This window comes from Macaca fascicularis, chromosome 14 (genome assembly GCF_037993035.2).
Source record: "Macaca fascicularis isolate 582-1 chromosome 14, T2T-MFA8v1.1".
Lineage (NCBI taxonomy): Eukaryota > Metazoa > Chordata > Mammalia > Primates > Cercopithecidae > Macaca > Macaca fascicularis.
In genome coordinates, this window is record NC_088388.1 from 118,675,893 (window position 1) to 118,701,024 (window position 25,132).

Sequence of the window (25,132 nt, forward strand, 5' to 3'; positions counted from 1 at the left end):
ACTGCAAGGGCTGCAGCCAGGATCAATACTCTAATCAACACCGCACGGGCCCCACCAGCGTTTTCCCTCCACCCCAAACTAGGGGGTGGGGACAGGTGCAGGGAGCTGCTGAGAGGACAGATGCACTCCAATGCCCAGTTCTTCACTCAGTGAATAATGGAATCAGTGGGTGAGCAGGAGGAATGGGCTGGGGAGGACACAGGCGGGGTTGCTGAGGACCTCTCCAGTGGCAGATGGGGGCCTGCGGTGCCCCCCAACCCCGAAGGCTGCCCAGGCCTGCGGAAGACGCATCAGATAAGAGGGCAGGCTCGGATGGGGGACAATGCCTGCTTCCCAGACCTTCTGCCAACACCCAGTCTCCGCTGCATGCCCTGCCCCTTGGCTCTGACAGCTCAGCGTCCTTACCCTGTCACCTTCCTCCTTCAAAGCCTTGCCCCAGATCCTATATCCGGGGCTCCCATGCACACTTCAGAAACACCTTTCCTTCCCTGTAGCCCTGCAGCATGAGGGGTAGGTGGGCTGGCCCTGGGCCACGGCTGGGGGCTTCTGTCTGAGTTTGCTTCTATATGGGGTTCCAGTTATTCCTCCACCCAAGGTCGAGAGCCTTCTGTCTTGGAGCTGACTGCTCTGCTCCCGGCCTTGCCAAGTTGGTGTCTAGGTCCTGCTGGCACTCTTGCAGCCATGGCTCCGTCTTCCTGCTGGCTTGCTTGCCAGGTGCCAAACATCACTCTTCCAAGTGGCCACCACAGTGCTGCATGCCCAAGGAAGAGCCAAGGCCCCTTCCACTTTTCCTTAGCAGGTGCAAGGAGAGGTAGAAGGGGCCTTGGCTGCCCTCCTGCCCTGCCCCATGAGCTCTTTGGAGGCAGCCTCTATTGTTAACTGGGCTCTGTACACACTCTACCATGTCCCCAAAAGGAAGTCTGGGCATCTCCCTTCCCAAGCTGTCCCTGGTGCTGACAGGTTCACAGGCTGGGAATCCCGCCTTGCAGGAGTCACACCATGGGAAAGGCCTGGTCCTAGTTATGGCTCTACCAGGGTTAAGCTGTGTGACCTTGGCTAAGTCACTTTATCCCACTGAGACTCACATCCCAGCTATACATGGGAAGGAATCCTCTCTGCCCTCCTGGCCCCACAGGGTTACTAAGGGCAGCAAATGTGATAATGTTTCCTAATAGCCTGCAAAGGCACAGCCCGGTGATGGGGACGGGGCTCTAGCTCTGGCTGCTGACTCCAACCTCTTGATAGCAACCCACCAAGCCCCATGGTCTCTTCGCATGGAAGTGTAGGAGTAAGAGACTGGAAGGATGCGGGGAGACTTTGGGAGAGGTCAAGATCAGGAGTACCCTTGGATCAGGACTCCAGGAACCAGACTTCATCTTCTTTTGCCATCTGTCATCTGGTGCAGGCCTGCACCATGCAGGCCTGCGTGGTGCTGAGGTCAGGACTCAGGGGTAAGGGAGGTGTGGCCACAGAGTCAGGCCAGACAGGGTGGTGTGTCCGTGGCTGTCATGGGCTGCCTGGCTCAACGCAGCTCCTCACTCGGCGGTAAAGGCCACTCCTGGCCAACCTCCTTTTCTTCTCTCCCCACTTAACTAGAGTGTCATAGTCAGGAGAGACCCCTTAGAGAACTTACAGGTAAGATTGCTTAAGCCCAGAGAGGGGAAGGGACCAGCTCAACGTCACACAGCAAGTGGGTCCCAGGACCCTGACTCCAGGGCCACTACTCTTTACAGTAGACTTGTGGTTTGCAAACTGGGTTTCTGGGGGCCCCAAGGCCCTAGGGATGCCATAGGCGGGAGGGTAATCAGGGCTCGAGTGATTAGGGCTTTGTTCCCTCCATCCTGTCTCCATCTTAGCCAGAGCTGCTCTCTCCTCTTCAATTAGTATTTCACTTCCAGGGAAAATGTATGAAAAACAGAGTTGTGTTGCAGAAAAACAGTGGGAAAATGGCTGTGTTGCACCCTACCACATCCCTGCAACTGACACCCAGTGCTCCCAACCTTACCCCACTCGGCCCTTCCCCCATCAGCTGTCCCTTGCAGCCTGTCCTTGTCTGCTTCCTGAATGGTTCTGAGCTCTTCTTCCAGGCCACATTTCTGTCTATGCCTCTGTCTAAAATCAAAGTCAACCTTCTAACTAACCAACCCTAATGACTAATCTCTGTTGAAGAGATCGCAGGCGAAGGCCTTCTTAGGTATCGATTGTCTTTTAAGAGTGACCTTCTGGAGATAGTGCCTACATTCATTTTAAAGGCCTGGGGGAAGTCAGCTGGGTAGATGCTTCTGGACAAGAGGCCTTTTGGGGTTTCTTCTCCCTATACTGTGAACCCCAATGCCTGCTGCCCTCACTGAGCCTCGGTGCTGTGAGGAGAGGGGTAGGGTGGTGGGTAGGGATAGTGAGAGGGACCCAGGCCTCGGGGCCCACTGCCTGGCTTCTCAGCCTGCCTCACTCTGACCTTCAGCAAATGCTGTGCCTTAATTCTCTGCTTGGAAATGGGGCTGATTGTAGCACCACACCCACCTCCTAGGGTGGGCTTGAAGATCAGTGATGTCATTCACGTGAAGCCCAGAGAACAATGCTCAGTAGAATTCGTGCCCAGCTGTGTGGGCTGTGATTGGTGGGGTGGGAGCAGAGGCAGGTGATTGACTCTCAGCATCCCCCCATTTCACAGATGGAGGAACGGAGGCTCAGAGGAGGTCTGTAAACCTTCCCTGGAGCCAACCCTCCAATCACCACCGGGTCCCACCTCTCTGAGCCATCCCTAAAGGTGCCACAGGGCTGCCTGAGTCCAGCCTGTTCCAATGTCAGACTCACACCCAGGGTTCCCTGCAGAAAGCATCTGCTGTCTCCCCAGGTCTGCCCACTCTTCCTGAGCACATGACACCCTCCCCAGTCCCCTCTCCTATCTCTCCTCTAAGCCCTCTTCTGGAACTTTGTTGCTGAGACGCTGCATCCCTCCATCTGTTCCGTTCCTCCTCATTTTGGCTAGAGGGCCTGACCTAGTTTAGGGGTGGCTGGTTAGGGAAGGCTGTGTGTGTGTGTGTGCACACTCATGCTTATGTGAGAGTGGCAGTGCACAGACAGGAGCAGGAGTGTGTGTAGATATGTGTGTGTGTAAGTGCGTGTGTACATGGATGACTTTCTGGGGGTGTGTATAACAGGGAACAGATAGTGGGCTGTAAACAGTACCAGACCTGGAGGCAGAGCTGGGGCACCTTTGCCAGGCTCTGCTGATTACTAGGCATGTGCCTGTAAACTAGCACAGAATCTGGCAGGACTAAGCGCTCAGTAAGTGTCTCCTGCAGAGTCGAATGTGCTCCCAGTGTGGGCTCATGAGTGCAGTGTCCTGGGCAGGCCAGGGCGGGGCTCTTTTCTCCTCCCAGGGCAAAGTGTCCTTGACAGCCTGGCTGTCTGCGTGGGCTGCTGTCTGTGACTGTGGGGGGTGGGCACCTGAAACTTTCCTGGCCAGTGCCCAGTGTGTGGACTTGTCCTGGACATGGAAGCGCTCCTCTGCCTGCCTCTGGTACCCTCTGTGGGAGCCACGGTGGAAACGGCTCAGGCCTCGGGCTCTTACGGGCCTGGAGACAAGCCCTGCACTGACCAGCTGGGGGACCCTGAAGTTGCCTAACTTCTCTGAGCCTTACCTTCCTCTCCAGCAAACGGAGGCTCATTCTGTCTGTCATGATGGTCTCTCGAGGTTTTTAAGAGGATGCAATATAAAGAAAAAGGCCTTAATAAGTGGGGACTGTTGGTTCATGTGATCTGTCATAGACCTGATGTGCTGCTCCCATGAGATGACACATGTCAGCTCCTTGCACAGTGCATGGCATGCAGCAGGAGCACCACACAAGCAGCAGCTTCTAGTAATTACATGGCCAGCTCTCCTCCTGGGGAGGGGGCACCACCCACCGTGCGGGTGAACTTGGCAGACTGCTCCGTGGCCCATTAGCCACGCCCAGGAGCAATCTGGGGTGTTCTGTCTTCCAGGGTCCCTTTGTCCCGGGCAAATTGGCCCCCGATTAACTTCCCATCAGGAGTGAGGTCAGCCTGTCTTTGGGACAAACTGGTCCCCACTACTGTCTGGGGCATTGGTGGGGCTGGGTGCCTGGGCTAGGGGAAGAACTGTGCAGCATTTGGCTTTGAGGGGTTAAAGTCAGCCTTTGGCCTTCACCTGCCACCTGGTGTGATGGAGGAGACTGGGTTTTGGGGGCCAAGGGGCTTGGTGGGAAGCACGTGCTGCTGTTGGCTGCTGGCTGGAGGTGCTGGTCTGGAAGGGAAGAGCAGCTTGGCCTCGGGAAGCCTCGTCTTATTCCCACCCTAGAGCGGGGAGCTGGAGCCCAAGGTGGGGGAGTCTGTGAGTCAGAAGAGCTCTATCACTGACACACACCGGTGTCCACAGGCAAAGATGAGGTTAACTGGGCATCAGTTTCGCCACCTGTGGAAGGGGGTGAGCCCCAGCATTCTTGTTAGGATCCTCAAGGGCTGAGAAGACATCAGGCACAGCAGACTCCTCTCCAAATGGCAGGTGCAGCGGCCCTGGTCATCCTCTGGGCAGTGTTCCAGTCTCTTGCCTTGACAGCCACGTCTCCTGTGGTGCCTTCCACCCGCCCTCCCTTGTCCTGTCCTGTTGAGGGTCCTGGGCCACCAGCCTGTGGCAGGGAGTGGCAATAGGCGGAGACCCTCTCGGCACTCTCTGTGGCCGCAGCCAGCCCTCCCCGGATAACCCATTTCTGCTCCATTAGAGCAGCCTGTGACATGTGTGTGAGGGTTCCTGGTGGGAGCAGGAGCCCCCGCCACAGAAAACACGCAGAAAATGAAACACTCAGTTTCTGCCTAGCCCAGGTAATGGCCGTTATGTTCTGTATTATCAGCCATCAGAGCATGGGCTGGGATGGAGAAAGAGCCCGTTCCTCTCACGGCCTGTGGATAAACAACCCAGCTTGTGGCAAATAAAATGGGAAAGTTGAAATATTGAAATACAGTTGCCGTTTCGTTCAAGTTGGATATTAATAGCTTCAGGGACAGGCTCAAAAAGAAGGAGGGTGGGGAGGAGAGGGAAGAAAGGGAACCGTGAACACCATTAACATCCAATTTCCTCAGAGGATTGGAACCCTTTGAGGCTCTGGTCCTAGGAGCCGGTGGGAGGGGCGAGGTGCTACTGTCAGAAGGTACTGACACTGCAGCTTCCCTTTCCAGGAGGCAGCTCCTACTCATGGGGTGAATGGGGTGAGGATGCTGCTGGGACAGGGAGGCCTGGGCACCATAGGGGCACCTAACCCCCCCCTGGCATCTCACAGTGCCTGGACACGTTGGCGCCAGCCACTGCTCCATGACACACTGATGGCACGTTGCTCCCTGGCCATCCCACAGATACTCCTGGCCACAGGCATGACCACACTTGTGTAGCACCATGTGACCTGCCCGTGTCCCCTTTACTGGGCTGGTGTGCTCATCCACAGCTTCCCTTTGTGCAGGGACCTGTGCGAGCCCGGGAGGTTACCTCCAAACCCTCCTTACTGCAGCCATCACCCAACGACTGGCCGACTCGAGCGTACAAAGGGCTGAGCCCCTTGCCGGAGTGGGGAGAACTTTCTCAGCTGATTAATGCCCCAGAGTGACACATGCATCAGGTTGAGGATTGACTGCCCTGAGCCCCCATCGCTGCTTCCCTCACTCCTTTACAGGTTTTGCTGAAGAGAGCTCCTTCAATAAGCCACACGCCCCCAAATCTCTGCCTCAAACTCTGCTTCTAAGGAGCCCAGCCCTGAGAGCAGCTGGGTGGCCTGGGGCAGGCCACTCCACCCTCCGAGCCTCAGTGCCTCCATCTGTGAAACGGGAGATAACACCAGACCACGGGATTGCTGAGACCATCCCAGGAGACGTTGTCGGCAAACTTCTTTGCCCTCTGTTGGGGACTTGGATTAGTGTCCCCTTGCTGCTGCAACAAATTACCACAAACTTAGTGGCTTAAACAACGCACATTTATGATCTTCTAGTTCTGGGAGTCAGAAGTCCAAATGGGCCTCGCTGGGCTCAAACAAAGGTGTTGGCAGGGCTGCATTCCTGCTGGAGGCTCTGAAGGGGAGCCTGGTTTTTACCTTCGCCAGCTTCCAGAGTCTGTGGTTCCTCGGCCCTGTGGCCCCTTCCTCCCTCTTCAAAGCCTGTGAAGTCCGCCCAGGCTGCAGCACTTTGATTCTGACCCCCCACTCTTTGCTTTACTTATTAGGGCCCTTGTGACTACCCTGGGTCCACCTGGCTAATCCAGGATAATCTCCTCATCTCCAGATCCTTAATTCAATCATATCAGCAAAGTCACTTTTGCTGTGGAAGGTCACATAGTCCCAGGCTCTGGGGACCAGGAGGTGGATGCCTTGGGAGGGACTTTCTTCTGCCTACCACAGAATGCAGTAAGCCCAGGTCAATGTTTATTTATTTCCTCTCCTCAGGCATGCTACTGCACCCCTTTGAGACTATTTCTACCTCTTTAAAGACTATTGTGAGGATTACTGTGTATAATGGGTGTAAGGGGATTTGCAAATGGGGCTATGGAAGGATAGAGCCTTCCAGCTTCCCAATCCCTCCATAGGGCATCCTGTACTGATTCTGCACCCAGCTGTGCCCTCCTCTCTCCTGAAGCTCTTCTCCCTCTGTCCTGTGGCCAACATTTTCTGGAAATGCCTTTGTAGGAGAAGCAGCTTGATCTGCTCTTGGCAATGGGGTCAAGAGGTCAGGCCTTCCAGGCCTGGTTGTGGAGAGGACTGAGGGGTCCAAGCCCATTTCTCACCCACCGCTTGCCCAGATCCTGTCCATCTGGTGCTACATTTTAGGAAAAGAGGGGCATCAGAATGGAGAGGAAGGAATTGCCGCAGAATGACTGTGTTCTGTGGAATAAGGAAGCACTCGGGACTGAGTTGCTGGTCTTGGCAGGATCAGAAATTTGGCCTGTGGCAGCCAGACTTCTGGTATCTTCTTTGTTTATTCTCTAAAGTTTAATATAAAAAGGCAGCCTGTGTTCATTGTGCTGATGGGAAGAAAAGTGAGGGGACTGGGTTTGGGAACATGGGGGACCAGAGAGACAGGTGACAAGGGAAGGGTCCAGGGGAGTGGGACAGCAGAAGCACAAGTGTGGTGAGCTGGGCAGGGTGTCCCCTCTTCCAGACAGTTGTGCCCGAGCCTCCCCTACTTGTATCAGCCTATCATGGTGGTCTGGGCAGGCCTCTGCACGCCCTGTTGGATGGGGAGTCCCCGGAGAACAAGGGCGCTGTCCTATTCCTCCTGTGTCTCAGCACCCAGCACGGGTCAGGCACAGCAGGGTGCTCAGTAACCACTAACAGAAGCACTGACCCCACAGGGGAGTGAGGGGCTGTCTATGCCTTCACCACACCTGCTGCCCTGGTAGGTCCGTCATGGCCAAGTCTCTGTAACTCCCTGGGGACAGAGCTCAGCCTACTCTAGGGCCAGTCATATACTTTTTCTTGGAACTTTCCATTTGTCTTGAAAAGCACAGCATGAGTATTGGCCAGGGAGATGGAATATTTAAGGTCAAGACTGTACTCTTAGAATCCTCTGACAGACCTTGTGTGAGTCACTTCCTCTTTCTGGACTTTATTTTCATCATCAGTTAGATGACACTTTGGTCTGAATCAGTGGTTCTCAAATTGTAGCTAGCCTCAGAATCACCTGGAGGGATTGTTAACCCAAAGACTACTGGGGCCCACCCAGAGTGTCTGACTCAAAAGGTCAAGAATGTGCATTTCTATTAAGGCTCCCAATGATGCTGACGCTGCTGGTCCAGAACCACACCGAGCATTATTGGTTTTTAAGTGCTGGGCTGGTTGCATCAGGAGTATCTGGGAAGTTTGCTGAGAAAACCTTGATTCGTGGGCTCCACCCCTAACAACTAGGACTCCATTCTTCTGAGGGTAAATCTGCATCTTCTTAACGAACTCCTAGGGTAATTCTGATGTGAAACCCCATTTGGGAACCCCAGGCTGCATGCTCTCCAAAGTTACTCCTGGTTTTTTTGGTTGTTTTTGTAAAACAGTTCTATTGAGGCATAACTGACATAGTGCATATGGCACACACTTAATGTGTTCAATTGGATAGGTTTTGACTTATGGATACTGTTGTGAAGTGTCGGCACAATTAAGATACTGAACACATCCATCACTCCCCAAAAGTTTCTTCGTGCCCTTGGCTACCTTGCCTGTCTGCTCCTCCCCTCTCTAAAGTTTTTAACCACATGTGGTTCTAAACTGGGCTGATGATTTCCATTCTGAAGGTAGGAGTGAGGGTATGAATGGGGAGGCTTCCCTTCTTAGGCCCCGTGGGAGGTGTGCACAGCTTGGAAGCATCTCCGTAGGGAGAGGGTGGTGGTGGGTTTGGGGAAGGAGGCCTGGAGAAGATGCTTGATTGGCAAGGCTGGGAGTTTGGTCCAGTGATCAGGCTGTGGGGGATAATGAAGGCGAGAATTATGTTGAGAAAGGGGCCCCTGTCCCCAGGTGAAGGTAAGGAAAGGCAGGAGTGGTGCTGAGCTTCAATGGGAGCAGACAAAAAGGGCCCAGGAAGAGGAGGAGGCACAGTGAGGAGAGGGAGGTGGTGACAGGGTCCAGGCAAGAACAGGCCCAGTAGACTAGGAAGTAAAATTTTCCTGGCAAGGGGCTCTCAGATTTACTTCCTTCCATTCAGGCAATTTAACAAACATATATAAAGTACCTATGAGGTGCCAGGCACTGGGCTAAGCCTTGGGGAATGCAGTCTCCTATAGGAGACAATATAGATACGGACACTGTCAATCAATGCCATAATTGCTATGGTAGGAATAGGCACAGAAGAGCTGGGGCACTGCTGGGCTGTGTACTCACAGCCTGGAGGTTCTGAAAAGACATCCTTGTCATGAGTTTTGTGCAGGTATGAACATCCAATCTGAAGATGTTGAGAGATAGCTCCTCCATCACAATAACCACCGCCCCAGAGTCTGATGGTGATGGGAAGGCAGTTTGAACCCTCGGGAGTTGAAACCAAAACCATATTATCTGGTGGATGTGATGAGTAGCACAGGTATTCAGGAGAGGTGGAGAGGTTGAGATACTTGGGCATCATCATACAACCAGGAGACTAGGGACATCCCTGGGAAGAAATGGAGAAAGACTCCTAGAGGGGATGAAACCTTCTGACTGAAGATCCTTTCTTCAGGGCCTCCCTGCATGGGATTTGACAATCCTCTGCATCATGCTGTGTGTGTGTGTGTGTGTGTGTGTATGTGCATGTGATGTGTGTGTATGCGTGTGTGTGTGTATGTGTGATAAACCATATTTCAATCTTTCAGCCATTCATGTTTCATTCAATGAGTCAGCTAATTCATTTATCTGTTGTAAGCGAGACACTCTGCTGGGTGGGGTACAGTAGTGAACAAGACAGGCAAGTTCCTTACCCATGGTATTCCTACTATTCTAGTAGGAACCTGACTCTTAAAAACTTTCTTTAAAGAGCCAAAGAAAGGTGCTTTCGGTGGACAGATTTCGGGACCCACATTATATACCCTCAGGCAGAGGCAAAGGGAGATTTTGAAATGATGGTTGTACTACAATATTCCCTCTCTCCCATGCTGTCACTACATACACATGAATTGCATTGTTATTTTTGTTTGTTTTTGTTTTTGTTTTTTGAGACGGAGTCTCCCTCTGTCACCCAGCCTGGAGGGCAGTAGTGCAATCTTGGCTCACTGCAAGCTCTGCCTCCTGGGTTCAGAATTGCCTTGTTATTAAAACGGAAATTGGTTGCCAGTGTTTCTCCAAGTGTGACCCAGAACAAGGAGACTCACCTGGTAGCTTGTTCCAAAGGTAGACTTTGGGACAACTCTCCTCTACTCACCCCACCTTCACTCACTGATTTGGAATTTTGAGAGGGGCCATAAGTGATTCTAGAATCTGAACTTAACAACAAGTCTCCAGATTATTCTTGTTAATGGAAGCTTTTAATTGAAGGCTATGTACATGAAGGTGCATATTTATAAATGTGCAACTGAATGGATTTTTGCAAGGTGAGCACACCTGGAAAATCAGCATCTGATCCAGAAACAGAAACATCTCGAGATCCCAGAAGTTCCCTTTGCCTTCTTCCAGGCTTTCCCCCTCCTCCACCAAGGGCAGCCGCCATTATGACTTCTAACTTCATTTTGTCCCCCTTTTTAAAAACTTTATATAAATGAAACTATACACTATGTAGTCATTTGTGTCTGGCAAAATTTCCCTCAGCACTGTTTTTGAGATTTATTTATATTGCATGTACTTGTAGTTTGTTTGTTCTCATGGACGTGTAGTATTCCTTTGTATGACTATACACAATTTATTTTTCCATTCTTCTGTTGATGGGTATTTGGACTGTTTCCAGTTGGGCTATTATGAATAGTGCTGCCATGAACATTCTTGTATAATATTTTGGTGCTCATATGCATGCAGTTCTGCCGGAGTGGGATTGCTAGGTCAGAGTATATGCTTGTGTTCAGCTTCAGAGATGTTGTCTGTGGTAGCAGCCTCTATGATGGCCCCCAGTGCTCCCCTCCTTTTTGTCTTCACATCTTTGTGTAATCTCCTCCCCTCAAGTGTAGGCTGGACTTACTGACTCACCTCTGACAATAGAATATGGCAGAAGTAATGGGACGTCACTTCTGAAATTAGATTAGGAAAATGCTGTGGCTTCTGTCTTGTGTGCTGTCTCTTGCTTGCCCACTCTGAAGAAAGCCAGCTCCTATATTGGGAGCTGCCCCATGAAGAGAGATGCCCACATAGTAAGGAACTGAGGGAGACCTCCAGCTAACAGCTTAAGAGGAACTGAATACTGCCACCAACTATGTGAGTGAACTTAGAAGCTGACCTTTCCCCAGTCGTGCCTTCAGATGAGACCACAGTTCTGGCTCACAGTTTTGACAGCAACCTCATGAGAAACTTCAAACCAGAGGTACCATGCTTGGCCTGCTGCATTCCTCACCCACAGCAACTGTGAGATAATAGGTGTTTGTTGTTTTGAGCCACTCAGTTTTGTGGTCATTTGGTACATGGCAATAGATAACTAATATACAGCCAAACTATTTTTTTTTTTTTTTTGAGATGGGGGTCTCACTGTTGCCCAGGCTGGAGTGCAGTGGTGCAATCACAGCCCACTGCAGCCTTGACCTCCTGGGCTCAAGTGATCCTCCCACCTCAGCCTCCTGAGTAGCTGAGACCACAGGTGTGTGCACCACCATGCCTGGCTATTTTTGTTGTTTTATGTTTAGTAGAGACAGGGTTTCACTATGTTGCCTAGGCTGATCTCAAACTCTGGGCTCAAGCAATCCTCTTGCCTTGGCCTCCCCAAGTGCTGGGATTACAAGTGTGAACCACTGTGTCCAGCCCATAGACTCTTCCGAATGGCTTGTTCTAATTCATAGCCCCACCAGAAATGACAAGTTCCAATTTCTCTATTTATTTGGCCACACATGGAATTGCCTGCCTTTTTAATTTTAACCATTATGATGGGTGTATGGCAATATTGTGTCTTGGTTTTCATTTGCCTTTCTTTGATGGCTAATGAAGTTGAGCACCTTGTGTTAATTAGCCATTCAAATATCCTCTTTGGTGAAGTGTTCCTTCAAGTCTTTTGACCATTTTTTTAGTGGGTAATTTATCTTTTTCTTGCTTGCAGGAATTCTTTTTATATTCTGATTATGAATTCCTTGTTGGACATCTGTATTGCAAATATTTTATTCCGTTTTGTAGCATGCTGTTTCACTCTCTATTTTTAAAGTTATTTTGGAATATTTTCAAATTCACTGAAAAGTTATGAGAATAAAAGTAGTACAAGAGTTCTATTATAGCCTTTACTCAGATTCACCTTTTGTTACCATTTTACACCATTTTCTTTATTATTTGCACCCTCTTTCCACACCTTTCTCTCTCTCTCTACACAAACACACACACACACACACACACACACACACACACACACACACACAAGTTTTCTGAACCATTGCAGAGTAAGTTGCATACATGGCAACTCTTCACTCCCAAATAGGTCAGTGTATAAATACCTATTTCTTAGGAATATTCTCTTATGTGACCATACTACAGTTATCAGCTTCAGTCAATTTCACATTGATACAATACTTTGATCTGATCTCCTGCGTTCCAATTTTTTTCAGTTGATTTAATAATGTACTTTATCATTTTCCCTTCCAATACAGAATCCCATCTAGGATCAGGTATTGGACTTAGTTGTCATGCCTCCTTAGTCTCCTTTAATTGGGAACACATCATAGCCTTTCTTTGTCTTTTATGACATTGACATTTTGAAGAATGCAATCTCTCCCCCACTTCCCTTTTAAATAGAACATTCCTCATTTTGTTTGTCTGATATTTTATTATGATTAGAGGTAATACTGCATTGCTGAATGGAATAATATATAAATGATATGTCCTTCTTAGGGTCGGACACCTGGATCCACACAATGTCCCTCATGACTGATGTTAATTTAAATCATCCTGTCAAGGTGGTGTCCCATTTATCCATTGTAGAGTTACAATTTTTTCCCTTGAAACTAATAAGCAACCAGTGGGGATGTGCAGGTTGAGACCATGCAAATATTCTGCTTCTCATCAAAACGTGCTCTGGATTTAGCATCCACTGATGATTCTTGCCTGAACCGATCTTTACTGCGATTGTCCCAGAACGATGATTTTTTCCAACTCTGGCTGTCCTCCCATGGTTGCCAGTTGGCCATCAGCTTTACACTGGGAGCAGGAACCTTCTCTTTGAAGATTTCTTAATTTTAACATAATCTAACTCATTGGCTTTTTTTCTTTCTAGTGAATGCCTTTTATGTACTGTTCAAATTTTTTTTCCTACCACCATCTCTTGAAAATATTCTATGTTTCCTTGTAAAAGCTTCATTATTAGGACTTTGACACTTAGGTCTGTGATCCATCTGGGATTTTTTGTGGTTGTGATAATGTGGAATAGGGGATGAAGATAAACTTCTCTCCATGTGGAAATTCAATTGACCTAAGTGTCTTTATTAACAATTATTATTTATACAAGAAATGGATGAATGACTTTCCCCTTTCAAAAATTCAAATGATTACAGAGAATGCTAAAAATCCCTTTGACTCTCTCTGCCCATCTTGATCATATACCCCTCCCTGCAGGGGGTAACTCAGAAGTAACCACTGTTATCAGCTTTTTACATCCTTTCGGACTTTCTTTAAGCATTTGCAGACATGCATGCACCGTGTTCTGTTTCTCCCCACCCCTCACAGTGTATGAGTCATTCTGCAACTTGCTTTTTCACCCAGCAATATGACTTGGTAGACTTTTTGTGTCGGTACGTATAGACCTCCATGTAAATGGTTGCACTGGATTACATGTTATGCATGTCATATGTGATACACTGGGTCTGACCCGGTGGTCTGCCACATGTTTGCAGCTTGCTTAGTCATTTGTGGATTTTAAAGTTGGTTCAAATTTTCTGTTTTGTTACCCTGATGATTTTTACGCACACTGTGTGAACCACTTGCTGGGTTGCACCGTTATGAAAATTGGGGTGGATGGGGGATAAGAACTTGAGTCTGGAAGGCACTGGGCTCTTCCTAGATTAGGAAAACAAAATGGCTCAAAGAGTCTGGGTGACTTACCCAGGCTCACACAGTTAGTTAGTGGCAAAGCCGATCATGACACGTGCCTTGGGATGCCAAGTCCAGGCCTCTGCTCTCAACATATCCCTGCCTAGGGCCCAGCTGACCTTCCCAGCCGCCCACATTCTGAAGCTTCCCTGTCCTCTTCTGGCTTCTCCTCCCCGTGGAGATGGGCCTCCGATATGGGATGCCAGGGGTGTCTGCTCACTGCTCCTTCCTTACCGCCGGGACAGGGCACTTACTCACCTCCCAAGGCCCTGTGGTCTCCTCTCAAGAAGGCAAGATGGCACGTCAGTTCCAAAGCCTACCCCTCAGCCTCCCCTCCTCTCAACCGGCATTTATCTAAAACTCCACCAGCTTCCAAGATCCCCCTGTAGGACAGACAAGAACAAATTTGGAAGCCAAAGAAGTTGCAGCCCTTAAATCACATGTTGGGCCAAATAATCAAAGAATCTTCCCCAAATTTGTCAACGGTGGTGCTGGGCCTAGCTGCTCAGTAATGACTCTCACTTGATGACAGATCTTGAGAAAATGCGTTTTGGAAGCAATCAGTATATGCTGAATAGGACCCTATTTTACAAGCATTTTATCTACTCTTAAGGACATGGGAGATGAGGAAAACAGATAAGCCTCTCTATTAATATTGATTAGACCATTATATATCTGAGAAAGAGATTTTAGTCAGAGATGATTGCATCTCACCAGAGCAGCCTGTCTTCTCGAATCGAATCATTTAATTTGCCGCTCAGAGCTTGGGGGCATAGGGAGGGGGACACATGCATGCTTTGCTCCCCAACACTGGGCAGAAAAGGCAGGAAAGGGATGCCCAGTGACAGGGCACTTATATGCTTTCTCGCCAGCCCCACAAGGAGCTCATTAAGAGGAAGCGAAAAAAGGAAACAACAGCAGGAAGGATTGAGGTTAGACTTCAGGAATAAATGCTGACTTCTAGAAGAGTTCAGAAGCTGAGGCCCTTTTCTGGAACAGCTTTATGGATGAGGTCATGAACAGGCCTTTTTATTATTGATCACAAAAGAAGACTGGTAAACATTCAAAATGTTCAACCTCACTAAGAGTCAAAATAATGCAAATCTAAATAATCAACTATTATTTTTGCCATCAGATTAGCAAACATTGTTTTTAAAGCATCATGCCTGGTGCTGGTGAGGATTTAGTGAAACTGCATTCTCATGCATTGCTGGCAGAAGGGGAGGTGAGTGCAACCTTTTTGGAAGACAATTGGATGATATTTTCCGAGAACCTACTTTTTGACAAGCACTAGGTTAGAACCTGGGAGGATAGCATTGCCTGAAACTAAGTCCTTGCCCCCACAGAGAGTGCCATTTATCAGGGGAAACTTGAAATGAACACATCAAAATGCAACTAAATATTTACAAAATGTAAAGAGCGTTAGAAAGGATCCGGGTGTGGGGGCTCACGCCTGTAATCCCAGCACTTTGGGAGGTCAAGGCAGGCAGATCGTCTGATGTCAGGAGTTCGAGACCAGCCTGGCCAATGTGACAAAACTCTGTCTCTATTACAAATACAAAAATTAGCTGGGCCTGGTGGTGCACACCTGTAGTCCCAGCCACTCAGGAGGTTGAGGCAGGAAAATTGCTTGAACCCGGGAGGTAGAGGTTATGCCACTGCACTCCAGGCTGGGCGACAGAGCAAGACTCCATCTCAAAAAAAAAAAAAAAAAGCCTTAAACACACACACACACACACAGCTGAGGGGAGAGGGTGAGTGAAGGGAGGTCAGTGAAGGCTTTTCCAAGAAGGTGGCTTTGAGCTGAGTCACAAATGCTAGAGAGGAAACAAGCCACAGGAAGAGAACAAGATGTCACTGGCAGATGTAACAGCAAGGTTACATCTGCAAGGGTCCTGCAGTGGCAGAGATTTTTGGTGAGCTGAGAAGAGGCCAGAGAGGCAGAGTGGGTGAGGGGAACATGGCGGGAAGCAGCAGGAGAAATTGGCGGATGGGCGATGCATTGCAAATGCTGACCCGCCTGGGGTGCTGGGGGCCCTCCTAGGTTTTCGGCAGAGGCAGGACACACAGTCTGCCCTTACTGCTTTTTTTAAATTTTTTTTAAACTGCCGCCGTTTTGTAAAATTATTATTTATTGTTATTTTAAAAACATATAACATGAGATCTGCCCTCTTTAAAAATATTAAGTATACAGTATAGTATTGTTAACATGCACAATGTTGTACAGTAGATCTCTAGAATCTTTTCATCTTTTTAAAAAATTATTATTTTTTTAAGTTCCAGAGTACATGTGCAGGATGTGCAGGTTCATTACATAGGTAAACGTGTGCCATGGTGGTTTGCTGCACCTATCAACCCATCACTTAGGTATTAAGCCCAGCATGCATTAGCTCTTTTCCCTAATGCTCTCCCCTGACCCCTACCATTTTTTTTTTTTGAGAAAGAGTCTCACTCTGTCACCCAGGTATGTAGTGGTGCAATCTCAGCTCACTGCAACCTCTGCCTTCTGTGCTCAAGCGATCCTCCTACCTCAGCTTCCCAAGTAGCTGGGACAATAGGTGTGTGCCACCATGCTTGGCTAGTTTTTGTATTTTTTTGTAGACACAGGGTTTTGCCATGTTGCTCAGGCTAGTCTGGACCTTCCTGAGCTCAAGCAATCCTCTTGCCATGGCTTGCCAGGGGCAGTTAATAGAGTAAGCAGGAAGGACAGGTTGGCGCCTATGGCAGCAGGAAAGGTGAGAGGTGACGGGGCTGGGATGAGGGCTTTGGCAAGGGATGTGCATCAAACACCTTACAAAACTCAGGATGAGCAAGGCCACTCCAGGAGATAATCAGATGCATGCAGCAGTTTACATACACACGGAATTCATTACGGGCTTAGTTATAGAGACAAAACCCTGGAAACAACAGAAATGTTCACCGCGAGAGGGTTGGTTAAATGATGGCGCCCACAGACAAGGGCTGCCATGTAGTTATGGGAATTGTTGGTTTAGAAGAATATTGAACAACACAAGAAGATGTTTACATTGTATCTTAAGTGAAAAAAATCAGGACACAAACTCAATGTATATTATGATTCTGGTTGAAAAAAATGATGTTTTTCTATCTAAAATAAACACGGAAATGTCAGTGGCAACTCTCTGGGTGACCTATGGGTTATTTGAATTTTTTCCTACATTTCAGTGTTTCTCAAATGTCTACAAATATCTACTTTTATAATTAAGAAAACAGTTATTTTTTACGCCTGTCATCTCAGCTACTCGGGAGGTTGAGGTAGGAGAATCACTCGAACCTGGGAGGCAGGAGTTACAGTGAGCTGAGATCACACTACTGCACTCCAGCCTGGGCGACAGAGTGAGGCTCCGTCAAAAAATTTTAAAAAGCATAGTTATTTTTTAATTAATAAAGTAAATCTGTCTCAAAGAGGCAAGGGTCAGGTGCGTGAGTGGGAAAGGAAGGCGTGTGGAGGAGGAAAGGGTTAGACAAAGTGAGTGTTAAATCTGCATCTCCTCGTAGACAGAGCTCCCCGTCTCAGTTTAAGACCCTCCTGCCCTTGAAGAAGCTTCCTAAAACCAGCTCAGGTCTTCCTCCTCTGTTCCCCTGCCTCTTTGCATGTTTCTGGAAGGCTTCAATAGTAGGAGTATTATGCACAGCCTGCCTATGGTCAGGCCACTGGGAGGCTGAAGAATGCAGATGCCTGGGCCCCAACCCTGGGGGTTCCCACCCTGGGACCACCCCCCTCCACCCCTAGTCTTCTCCATCTCACTAAGTGCTCAACTCTCTCAATAGAGGCCGTGAGCGTGGCTACTGGATTGTGGATTCTGGAGCCAGACTGCCGGGGTTGGAATTCTGGCTCTGGCATGGCCTTGCTGGGCTCAGTGCCCTCAACTATGGTATATTTATAGTATGTAATATGAGTATAGTAAATATATATGTATATTATATAGTATATAATAAATAAGTATAATATATAATATTATATATACATATATATTTTGTCTTTGGTTTTGATAAAAAAAATTCTGACAAATCAGAAATGGGAGTTCAGGGGTGGTGGTGAGGCAAAAGAAGGAAGCCATGGGGTGGGAGCTGTCAGAGGTGGGGCCATTGGTGTCTCCTTTACCCCTACCCTGATGTGTCCTCTCCTGAAGGACAGATGGTCACATTTTGCAGTGGGGAGTCCTCTACCACGTCGTTCAAAGTAGGAGGAGATGTCTGTCTCATCAGTCAGCTCACTGCGATCGACCTCAAAGTGAGCCTGCATGTCATTGAGGATCTTGGCATCGTTCTCATCGGACACAAATGTGATAGCCAAGCCCTTGGTGCCAAACCAGCCGGCTCTGGCCACCCAATGCAGGTAGCTGTCAGAATCCTTAGGCATGTCATAACTAAAAGCAATGTTCACCCGCTCAATGTCCATTCCTCGGCCAAGTAGGTTGGTAGCCACAAGAATTCACCACTGAAAATATTTAAACTGCTGATACTGATAATGCCTCTGCCCCTGGGGCATCCCACGGTGGATGGCAATGGCTGGGAAGTTCTGCTCCACCAGTAGCTGGGCCAAAGCAATGTGCTGCTGCACAGACTTCACGAAGATCCTCAGCTGGTTGAACTCAAGGACGTTCAGAAGGTCAAAGAGCTTCCAGTTCTTCTGGTTGTACTTCAGTTTCATGTAGTACTGCTGCAACCCATGCAGCATCAACTTCATCTCATTATCCACAAAGATCTCCATTGGATCTTGCATGAACTTGTGGCAGACTGGACGGATCTCTTTGCTCCAGGTAGCCCTGAACATCATGACCGGCTTCTCATTGTGCGGTCATGCAAAAAATTTCCTGGACATCCCAACACATGTTGAGCTGTTCAAACATCTTATCACATTCATTCGAAATAAAGTGTTTAATGTGTTTGAGGTTGAGGCTCTTATTTTGAGCCAGGGCTAGGATACGGCCTGGAGTCCCCACGATGATATGTAGGCAGTTCTTCTTCAGCACCTCTTCATCCTTCTTGATAGACAGACCGCCAAAAAACACAACAACCTTGACACTGGGCATGTATTTAGAGAACCGACCATGGCATGGGAAGCCAACAGCACCTATTCCCCAGAGTGAAGGAGAAGCGGATGAAAACATGCATAACCTGTGCAGCAGCATCTGATGCACGGCCATCCCCTGTAAATGGTAGCTGTTACTACTCTTCCAGTTACTCAGGTTGAAAACCCAAGGGTCATCCCTTATTCCCCCTCCCCTCATTCCAGCACCCTTGCCACCAGCCCATGCAGGTCCCTCCGTTTCTCAGCCCTGCACTGCCTCCCCAGTCGACGCGACTGTCCTCTCTTGCTGGCACTGCTGTCCTTGTCTCCTTTCAGTTCAGCCTCCTCTCGCCAGCCAGAGGGAGTTGTGAAGGTGAAAACTGAATTACGCTACTCCTCTGTTGGAGTTTTGAAGAAAGCCCAAACTTTTTACCATGGCCTACGACAAGGCCCTAGCGAGTCGTCTTACAGGAAAGAAATAGAAATTTAAACAACGAAACAGTTTTTTGCCTTCAGATTAGCAAAGATTTTTTAAAATAAAAATAAGACGCAGTGTTGGTGACGATGTGGTGAAACTGCACTTTTAGCCCGAGAACCTCCTGTTCCAGCATTTTGAGGTCAGGGAAAGATGTCTGACAACGGGACTGAGAAGGAGTTGGAGAGGGGAGAACCAGGTCAGTAGAGGTTAGGGAAGCCCAGAGGAGAGAGTGTTTCCAGAAGGAAGGGGGTTCTCTTGGGTCAAAGGCCACTGAGAGGTCAGAGAAGATGAGGACAGAGAAGTGACCATGGCTTGGGCCACAGTGATTCCAGTGGAAGGGAAGAGGGAAGCCATATTGCCACAAAGGCAGAGAGAGAACCCCACAAGTGGCGACAGCAGTGTGTGTGCATGCACGTGTGTGTGCATGTGTGTGTGCACGTGTGTGTGCGCATGTGTGTGCGTGCATGTGTGTGCGCACGTGTGTGCATATGTGTGCATGTGTGTGCGTATGTGTGCGTGCACATATGTGTACACATGTGTGTGTGCATGTGTGTGTGTGCACGTGTATGTGTGTGTGCACATGTGTGTGTGCATGTTGGTGGTAGCAGCTGCAGCAGTCGAGGAGATGGTAAGGAGACAGCAGCCCAAGGAGAAGTCGGGAAGGTGAGGAGTGCTCTCTGGGAGGTGCAGGGAGAGGGTGGGTTGACTGACAGGGTCCTGAGAGCCTGGCCGAGGAGTGGTAGGAAGTGGGAAGGAAGGAACTTCAGGAAGCGGCAGGCTTTACTCGTGTCCCAGGGGGAGCCCAGCTTAAAACTCATTAGAAAAAAACAAAGGAAAGCACCTGAGTTTGATGAGTTTGGTTCTAGATGGCAATTCCTCCTGGAGCCTTCTTAATTTCCTTGGTAAATAAGATCGCTTTGATCACTGCCTTAGAGAAAACTTAATTCTGATATGGAATGTCTTGAGTTTGTATCAGTTTGAGGATTCTCCACGGTAAAAATGAGCTGGTGGTGTAAGGACCCCACAAGAGGAGAAGACAAACATCTCTCTCTCTCTCTCTCTCTCTCTCTCTCTCTCTCTCTCTCTCTGTGTGTGTGTGTGTGTGTGTGTGTGTGTGTGTGTGTGTCTGTCTGTCTGTCTCCTAGTTCTAATTAGAACTAGCAGGGCAGGTAAGGGTATTTTGAGTCCATTTGTTGGGACAGGGCAGTTGGGTAAGGATGGGGTTAGGGACTATTGTTTGGAGCTCAAAGACAGTAAAATGCTTTCAGTTTTGGGGTCTCAAAGTGTGGGTTATGGGGAACAGCATACAAGAAAACCCCTTTCCTTGCCAATCTGAATTCCACATTTCCTTTCAAATCCTGCTTAGAGTTTGCCACCTCCAGGAAGCCTTCCCTCCTACCTCACCTCAGTCCTGGCTATGATTGGTCCCTTCTTTGAGCCTAAGTTGGCCTGGACAGATTTGTGTCATTGGATCAAGGGTGGATGCTCACACTGCAGCAACTAGGGGAAACTCCCTCTCTCTGGGCCTTGGTTTCATCATCTGTTCTTCAGAGTATGATGGTGACTCTGGCCCTTGCAGTCTCTGGTACTAAGGGCACCCAGGGAGGGTGAGAGTAGGCAGGGCAGGGAGAAGCAGCAGACACCCCTGTTATCTACGGGATGTTATGCTAGGGCTTTTTCATCCATTACTTCATTTAACTTCACAACAATCCTATGGATCTGGAACTATGACCATTCTCATTTTACGGATGAGCAAATAGAGGCTTAGAGATGTTAAATGATTTGCCTGAGGTTGGTCTGACAGGAAATGGCCAGGTTGCATTAGACACAGTCACCTGGCCTAGGCAGGGAGGCCTTGCCAGGAACCTGGGGAGGGGCCGGGCGGACCCTGTGGCACATTCCTCCAGGGTCAGCAGGAGCCTCCGAGAGGTCCCCTGCCTCTCTGATCTCTTGCTCTACTGACTGTGTGCTGTCTGTCTTGGAAACTCCTAGGGATCGGAATTACACACTGTCTTTTCTCTAGGTCAAGGACTGAAAAATAAAATTCTTACAGGGTCAGGCAGTAATTAAGTGAAGTGGGCAGAATAAGTGCAAATTCGTTTGTTGCCTGAGTGGTGGTAAATGCAGCTCCTGAAGAGCACTTGCTTCTCAGGGATGGCTGCTTCTCAACTCCAGCCAATTGTTACCTCCTGGTATCAGGGCTCAGTGTTATCAGAACCTCTGATCTTTCAAGAGAAGCTAAATTTCCTGATTTTTAAAAGTTGGTCTAAATCTGCTGGTTCTGAGCAGTACTTTAAAACAACAAATAAATACATGAATAAAATACATTAACAGACTGAATGCTGCTCTGCCAGGTGACAGTTTTGCAACCTCTGAAGCCTGATTTCATCTCTGCCTTGTCCAGGCAAGCTTGGTTGAAAGTCTCCTCTTCTGTGGTTGCTCAGGAGGTGATGCTGATGCCTTTGGGTAGGACCATGGTTTGGTGTTTGTGATGAAGTGGGAAGAAGTCTCCCAGAAGTCTCTTCCCTTATCACTCCCCCATCCCCACTGCCCCCACAACCCTCAAGCACACTTCAGTACTTTCCAAGAGTGAGGCAGGTATTGACAAGAGTGGGTCCCAATTTCAGACCTCTTTGAGTAGTTTTCCAAATGAACTTTGAACAACAATGTGAAATGGCATCCTGACAGGAATAGCAGCCCCTTGAATTTATGTCCTCCACCCTCAAAGTTCTCTGAGGAGATTAGAGACACAGTAGCTGGGGTGAGGTGAATGTCATACACACATTCTAAGATGACCAACACATAAGGGAACAAGACACTATGACCAAGTACCAGTAGAAACAATAGACAATAGAAACAGAGTCATGCAGGCTTCAGATATTGGAATTATTAGACATAGACTATAAAATAACTATGCTTACTATGTTCAAAGAAATAAAAAACACCAGCTTGAAAACTTCAGCATGGAACTGAAAACTATTAAATACATAACAAATTTTTAAAAAAGGAATTCTAGAACTAAAATGCAATAGCCAAAATTAAGAACTTGATGGGTGAGTTTTAAAACAGATTAGACACAGCTAAAGGGAAAATTACTGAATTGGAATTAAGGTCAGAAGAAACTGTTCAGAGTGTAGCACTGAGAGAAAAATAGATGGAAAATACAGAAAAGAGAGTAAAAGACAAGGAGGACAAAATGAGAAAGCCTAGCATATATTTAATTGAAGTCTCAGGAGAAAGAAGAGCGAGAGAAAACCAGGTGGAAGAAATATTTAAATTTTCTATTACAGAGGAAAGACATCAGTCTATTGTTCAAGAAGGGTTCAGTGGTGGATTGATCTGTACCAGACACAGGAGGGCTCAGCCATTCACTGGCTCAGAGGGGTCAGAAATGACTTGCAAATCACTGAGCCTATATGGGAATTGAGCCAGAGGTCTCTAGCTTAGGAGAAATGGGAGTTGAGGGAGTAATAGAAGTGAAGCTTTCATTCATTTACTTCACTAATTTACTAATTGATTCATTTGTTCACTTACTTACCAATTCAATGTCTATTATTTGAGCACCTAAGAGGCTTGAGTCACTATAATTGGCATTTGATCAGAAAATGAAGAGTCTTCATTTTTTTTTTTTTTAATTTTTAGAGACGGGTCTTGCTATATTGCTCAGGCTGGTCTTGACCTCTTGGGCTCAAGCTATCCTTCCACCCCATAGTCTCAAGTAGCTGAGATTACAGGCATGCACTACTGTACCCAGGTGAAAGTCTTAGTTTTAAAGAAGATGTTTATCCTTGAATGAGGCAAGATGTTTAGGGAGTTTAGTGTCTAGGTGCCCAGAGGCAACATGGCACCTGGAGCCTATGATGATGGGAATTAGAGGCTGGTTTGGGGACAAAGGTAGTTTGATGGGAAATGATCAAAATTAGTGTCTATGAAGATGTTGGCCCATCTGTGAAGATAGCAGTAACTCTAGGAACAGGTAATTTGGACTCCAAATAAGCAGTTTTGCTACTTTGAGTGGAATTGGTAGGATTTTTGAGAACCTGACCAACTTAATGTTATTTTCATTTTATTCATTTTCAATAAGATTTATTGTAATAAAAGGAGCCTGCCTAAACTATACTAAAAGGAAGAGTATGCTGGTATCAGTTACAGAGAAAGGTGACACAGCAGTCCTGTAAAGGCAACATGTGGGCATTAGGGAGGGCACTCCAAGGTACATCTTCAGGGGACAAAGCCAGGACTCTGAGCAGCTATCCCACCTGGCGGCTTGGGAAGGCTTAGAACACTTGAGCCACATGTAAACTTGGCCACTGGCACCCTCTATGGCTCTCTCTCAACTTTTCGGGCTCTTAGACCCCTTTGAGGTTGTGATGAAGCCTGTTACCAGAAAAGCACACTTACAAACAACAGTGCAAATTCAGGGGATCCCTGAATCCTAGCCTAAAATCCTTCAATCTATTCACCCCTTTATTGTAATTTGGGAAAACTGAGGTCTTCACTGGTAATGGTTGTTTAAATTCATGCAGTTTGTGGTAGAGCTAGGGCTCTGTTTCAGGTGTCTTGCCCTCTGGTTTGCTGCTTCTCCCACTCGCTCCTCTACTCTCCCCCTGGAGCTCTCCCTGAAGGAGTGGTGCTGCTGTGTTTTGTGTGAGGCAGCACTCTCACAGGACATGGTGTGGGGGAAGGTCAGCTCATCAAGTTGCATGGGGTAGAATAAGGTTCCTGTGAGGTTTTGGGGGAATAATAATGGGTGGAGGGTCCAGGAGGGGATACCCTTCTGGAGGAAGGGATCCTTCTCCTGCGGGACCTGGGAGTACTAGCTGCTTTTTAATCCAAAAGGCCCTAGAGAGTATGCGAAAGCACTTGGATAGACTAGGGATGTGATAAAAGTGTTGTTAAAGGAAGCTGATTCCTATAGTCATGTTCTTCCCTCTCTCATAGCAAACAAGTCTCCAGGGCGACCCAGTGCTTGGGAGACAGCTCAGATTCCCAGTGTGACCTTAGCCTTGGTTCATCCTTCCTGAAATTCACCATACTAAAGCTTTGGGGGCAGGTGGAAGGCTCTTGGAGACCCCAGTTTTGTAGGACAGATTCCCCTCTGATTTGCTCTCCTCTCTTTTCTGTGTTGCTCTTTCCTCTTCTCTTCCCTGTCTGTTGCAGGGAGAGGACAAAGAGGAGGTAGGGGCACAAGCACCACCCACCAGACTCTCATTTTTTTTCAAGAAAAAATTATAATTATGAAAGATTTCACCTTTGGGTCTAAAAATAACACAATGCAAATGCCTCTGTTCCCCCAGTCCTCTTCCCTCTCTCTCCATCATCGTGTTCCCTTTCTTCATCAGCACCACTAATCGACTACACTCTGGGGGAAGGGTGTTCGTGTGGAAGCCATTGGGATCTTCAGCAGCAGACAGGAGAAGTGAGGACGGGGAGGGGAGAGGCGAGGTGTGGTCAGAGCCAGGTGCAGCTGGGAAAGAGGGAGGCTGGAGTACGTGGAGTCCACGGCTTGCTCAGACCAATGTGCACTGTGGGAGAGGCAGTCAAGCAGCCTCCAGCTCTTGCTGCTGAATGTTGAGCAGTTTCCCGGTACATTTAGCTGGAGGTAGCCTTCTCCCTCTTCCCGGTGAAGTTTGATGTGGAGTTTATTGATTCCATTTGCCACAGTATTTTCCTTAAATATTTTTTGAGTCTAATGCACACCGTATGCACCCATAATGGCTCTAGCTAGCCTTGTTTTTCTGCAGAACCAATAAAGCAATTTGGAGATGAAATTGAACTCAGAGGCATTGGGAGAGGGTGGCTGGAGATGTGCACAGGGAAGGAAGGATGAGTTTGAGATAAAAGACCCAGGTGGTGGAGAGATTCAGGGTTGGGGGGCAATACAGCACTGTGATGACAGAGAGATGGGAAGGAATGGAAAAAAGAAAAGAAGTCAGGCAAGCCAGGGGATAAGGCAACACTAGAGGG

General features: G+C 48.1%; 1 protein-coding gene across 1 annotated transcript in view; it reads right to left on the minus strand.

Moving 5' to 3' along the window:
• LOC102116172 (spliceosome RNA helicase DDX39B-like) overlaps positions 1–18,823 on the minus strand; it is a 36,578-nt gene extending 17,755 nt beyond the window's left edge. The window contains 2 exon segments of the mRNA XM_045370912.2: positions 17,844–18,468; positions 18,470–18,823. Of these exon segments, the coding sequence (XP_045226847.2) occupies positions 17,844–18,468; positions 18,470–18,823 (979 nt within the window).
• Between the last annotated feature and the right edge of the window lie 6,309 nt (positions 18,824–25,132).